Here is a 4,880-nt window from a genome sequence, read left to right as displayed (position 1 = left end):
ACAAAAAATAGGGTCAAAACAAGCATATTGTGGGAAGGAAAAAGAAGGGAAGTGATGAGAAGTGGTGGAGGATGAATGAAGGAGGGTAGGAGTGTAAAATTGCATTTGGTTTGTTGACGATAAATAAAGAGCAAAAAAAGACAAAACTTGTATTCTCTGTTATTCTGAATCAAGCCTATCAGGTATCTTCTGTACCTATTATATGGAGTGTAAAATATATCTGGACTATTAAAATTCTTGTTAAATTCTTCACGTATACGAGGGATGGTAGATTGTTTCAGATGGTTAGTTTTAAAAGTTAGGAATATAGAAAATATCAGATGGTATGATGATAGTTATAAATATTTAGAGGCATTTTTATTTATTTATTTATTTATTTATTAGTTTATACATACAATGTTACAAAATGGCACAAAAAACACTCTGGCAAATTCTGCTAGTACTAGGAGTAGGCTCAGTATATGAAGGGTCGGCAAGCCAGAAATATTAATACGCCTAATGTTGCAATCGGTTCCTATACCTATATGGGCAAATGCCTGTTCTAAGAAACCGATTTGTTGCGGCAAATATGGTATACGAATATTTTTCCTATAAATAAAAAACAATATTGAAGAAATTAAAAAAAACAAAAGAGAAGAAAAGAGAAGAAAAAAAAAATTAAGTTTACATTAAATGTAAAAATACAATTAAATACATAAATATAAGCGTACATACTTCATTAACTCTGTGCATGCTAGTGTTAGCTTGTAATAGGATGTATCATATCAGCACGTTGGTTTTTATATTTTTTATAGTTTTTATAACTACCATGGTGAAGGTGTATGATGATATTTGCATGATAGTGTGTAATAAGCGTCTTAGGGAAGAGACGGGTACGTGTCGAAACCGGTAAACATATTAAAGTCGCTATGTGGTTACGTTTTTATTTTGATTTACTAAAAAAATGTTTATTTATTTTGTAGCCATGATGAGCGGCGACCCGAGCGAGATGCTGGGCGCGCGGCGCCTGAGCGTGCCCGTCAGCCCGCGGCGCTACAGCACGCTGGGCGTGCCCGGCGCGCCCGGGGCGGGGGCGCGGCGCCTCAGCACGCTGGGCGTGCCCGGCGGCGCCCCCGCGCTGGCAGGGGGCGCGGGGGGCGCCGGCCGCCGGCTGAGCGCGCTGGTCCCGGAGTCGGTGGTCCGCCGCCTCTCCAATGTATCCAACACCCTCGGGCTCGGGAGGCCGTCAGAGAAGGACAGTCTTGTAGAGCAAGGTCATTAATTTATTTGTTCATGTAAATATCTTTTTTGGTTTTAATTTAGGAATTTAAAAAAATAAATAGTAAAAATGAAGAAAAACAGCTTACAAAATATGCACGCGACATAGAAAATTCAATAAGGAATTTCAGTAGTTTAAAAAAAACTTATTAACCCTACAATGCCCAATGTAGACGATCTACAACATACCAAAAATCGGTGTATAAAAGTGATTTTAAACATGTTTATCACTCGGCGACTAGTTTATTTTATTGTATACATACTAGCCATTATAATTTATTTTAAAAAGTCGCCACCAGGGTAAAGTTTTTCGATAAAATTTGAAATAAAATGTCAGTTGCACGTATTCTGTCAATAGTGTAATTTAGCTAAAGTTCAAAGGGTGATTTCTTTGTTTTTTTTCTTTTTTTGTTTTCCTTACATTCTTGTATTTTTAACCCTTTAATACCCGATGTTGCATACTGTCCTCATAAACTAAAATATGAAATTAAAACTGAAAAACTAAACTTTTTTTTTTCATTTTTTTTCCCCAGTATTTGAATAAAAAAACATACCTACATAAAAATATGTTTTAGTTAGAATTAGAAAATTTGGGCATTGAAGGGTTAATAAGCAATCAAACTAAGTCAATAAAAAAAATGTATCTTGTTATCAGCGCTTTTTTTTTTTTAAGTTTTGTAATTTTGAAATTTCCCCCGCCCGTAATGTCACAAGTTCTGGACGGAGTGTTCTGCTGATTGGTGAGTTGGCTTCCCGAAACCGATCACACCACTCTATCATTGGTTGATTCTTAAGAACCTGTGACGCAGTTCATTTTGATTAATTTTTTCGAAGGTACATTTTTGATAAATTCCAAAATACAATTAAATGCTCTAATTTTTAGCGCGTGTTAGAAAATATTTTTTATGTCTGATTTCCCGTAGCACTGAACTTCCTTGTTATTTATTTATTAGAATAAATGCATGTTAATAAAAGAAAAAGAAGAAAAAAAAAGCTAAACCGTGAAACCGGCCCGTAAAAAATGCCTAAATGGTTACTGACTGTTTTTCAGGTAAGACCATATGTGCTCTGTACATGCGCAGCCGGATTCGCCTCGCGGGCGCCGCGGCCGGCACTAACGCGGAGGCGAGGGCCGCGTGCTGCGCCCAGCTGGCCCAGCCGTGGGCGGGAGCCAGGACCGTGTTCCCCCGTATCTCCCATCTCGGCCGCCTGCTAGAGAGGAGCAAGCCCCGCCTGTACTCCGCCCTGGCCAGACACGCCGCCCTCGCCACGGAACCAGACGCTCCCGACGCTCCGGACCTGGTGTACGGAATCGGAGTCGAACTGTTCAAAGATGACATCACATGGGGAAAGGTAAAAATATATATCGTCCATTAAAATACTCTTACTTCTTTTCACTGTACTTTATAGTCCTAACGCTCCTAAATACCAGGGGTGGCCACTAGATCAGAGCCTTAGGTCTACTTTTTACTGTCCAGTGTCGATGTCGGTGCGATCTAGCAATTATTATAACTCTATTTGAACCCAATGGTGCATAGAGCACTGTGTTGGAACACCAAATGCAAAAAATCTCAATCGTCTGTTATGTGAAAGAAAGGTGTCAGTGACTGCAGTCATTCACGTCAGGATCCAGTCCATGTCCAGGATCCAGTCCATCCAGTCAATGAAATATTGCAGTGTAAAATCAAACATTTCGAAAATACTCATCTAGGGTGAGTATTGGTTAAATTTCACACTAAGTAGGAACCATATTTTTCAACTTATCAATTTCGTTGTGCGTGCAATATCTATCTATACCTTAGTTTTTGTCATTTTTTAATGTACTAAGTGCGTTAGTAAATAAATAAATAATTGATAAATAAATAATAGCTAAAAAAATCTTGAAGGTCGTCATCTTTCTGTAACACTTTGAAAAATCTTTGCCTTTTCGCGATTCACAGTCCTGATTGCAACGATCTACAGGTCGACCACCGCTGCTATATTATATGACTCCATCAAAAATTTCAACGCTCATCAGATCATGGTTTTCATTCTTATTCTCAAAGCACTCTCTTAACTTTTAAAAGGTTGTGCTGAAAAATTCATTTGGGCGCGGTAATATAACATTGTGTTACCTCAAGCAAAAAACCATATACTGTCAATTTCCCTTTCCATAATTTATAAAAATAAAAATATAATTTAGCCCTGTTATAGTAAAATAAACGAAAAACCACAAATGCGCCGATCATTTTATTTACGTCCTCCCCAAGTCACTGCCAATAACCGACTGAATCTTTTTCACAAAAACACCGGCCACAAAACAACGTCACTGTCTTCCTTGTTATGAGTTCTTTTTTCAAGCTCTCTCTTATACAGTATTTGTTGCTGTACAAGCGTAACATTCGTTCTTCGCATAGCAAGGACAAATATTTTTTTGTATCCAGCATATTTATACAAATTTTACTTTTAAATCCGATGTGAAAATGTCCATTTGAAGATTATAAAAAATACAACTTCATCATTTAAAAAAAAAGAGATATATATCAATTCTTATATCCTATGTAGACCAGTGTGACATCACGGCCACACAAGAGTTAATTCCCACCCGCAATTCCTTCTTCTCCTTTAACTTATATAGTTGCCCATGCGGCTTGACTGTGGAATCATCCCTATCCTCTATCAAAGATGTTTCCACAGTAACTGTGTTCTCCTTAACAATCTCCTTACTTTTCCTTAATCTCTCTTTTTTTTCTCTCCCATTGACTAGTATCAATGTAAATTAATTTATATACCTACCCATATTGCTAATTCTATTTTTGTATTTATTTTATTGTATTTTTCAAACATGTTTTGAAGCTAAAGCTGTAAAAATAATATCTCTTAATTTATTGGTTGATTAGAAGAAATGCAATTTGGCGATAAGCCTGCCAATGTATAAAAAGTTAAATCATAAAAAATACGATAAACATGAATATATTTGTGCAAGTTTTCTTTTCTCACTATATCAGTCAGCTCCGAAGCTATCACAATGTGTCTGTTTGAACAAGTTTATACACAATGCATCAGAGTAAGACACAAAGAGTGAACATTGTTTTGTTAACATGATGGTTTTTGGCATGAGCAGATGCCAGAGGTTATGAAATTCTTAATTAAATGGTTTCTAATATCTACAGAAAATATTGAATATCTGTGTCAACTTTTTCCCCAATTATACTCCTCCAGTTATTCATTGACTGCATACAAGGATTAATTTTAACCAAAATTCTGGCCATTATTTCAGAAAAGATCGGAATGTTTGATTAACAAGCTATCCATTTTTCTAGGTTGTATCGTTGATGGCAGTGTGTGGAGCCCTAGCTATTGAGCCGCGAGCAACTCCAGATCTTTCCGGAGTAGTTGAGGCTGCTGCTGCTATCATTAGAGGGCCACTGCTTTCGTGGCTTTCGGACCATGGAGGATGGGTATACCTACATTTTATTTATAAGTATAAGATTTTAATTTTGAAAATTTACTGGATTGGTAATTTATATTTTTTTTTTCGTGGGAATACAAACTAAAGTTAACTAAAGCTAGGGTTTCCTAGGACAGCGGTGCCCGTATCTTTACGGCCGTAGTGAACGGTGATGCGGTGGACAGCCGTCGTA

The 4,880-nt window shown here is 37.2% G+C and overlaps 1 protein-coding gene across 1 annotated transcript; it reads left to right on the top strand.

Annotated features, from left to right (window-relative positions):
* Positions 1-703: 703 nt before the first annotated feature.
* Positions 704-4,825, top strand: LOC148282608 (bcl-2-related ovarian killer protein-like). The gene is made up of 3 exons (XM_088224814.1): positions 704-1,253; positions 2,309-2,610; positions 4,560-4,825. The coding sequence occupies exons 1-3, from the start codon at positions 944-946 to the stop codon at positions 4,791-4,793; spliced, it is 846 nt and encodes a 281-aa protein (XP_088080940.1). The 5' UTR covers positions 704-943; the 3' UTR covers positions 4,794-4,825.
* Positions 4,826-4,880: the final 55 nt, after the last annotated feature.

Source organism: Micrasema longulum, unplaced genomic scaffold (genome assembly GCF_059751315.1).
Source record: "Micrasema longulum isolate JH-2025_06_02 unplaced genomic scaffold, ASM5975131v1 h1tg000310l, whole genome shotgun sequence".
NCBI classification, from domain to species: Eukaryota; Metazoa; Arthropoda; class Insecta; order Trichoptera; family Brachycentridae; genus Micrasema; species Micrasema longulum.
This window is presented reverse-complemented; position numbering and strand designations above follow the sequence as displayed.

Coding starts and splice junctions, on each gene's coding strand:
- LOC148282608 (XM_088224814.1), top strand. CDS start 944: ATGTTTATTTATTTTGTAGCCATGATGAGCGGCGACCCGAGCGAGATG. Junction 1,254..2,308: donor GGACAGTCTTGTAGAGCAAG/GTCATTAATTTA, acceptor ACTGTTTTTCAG/GTAAGACCATATGTGCTCTG. Junction 2,611..4,559: donor ATGACATCACATGGGGAAAG/GTAAAAATATAT, acceptor CCATTTTTCTAG/GTTGTATCGTTGATGGCAGT.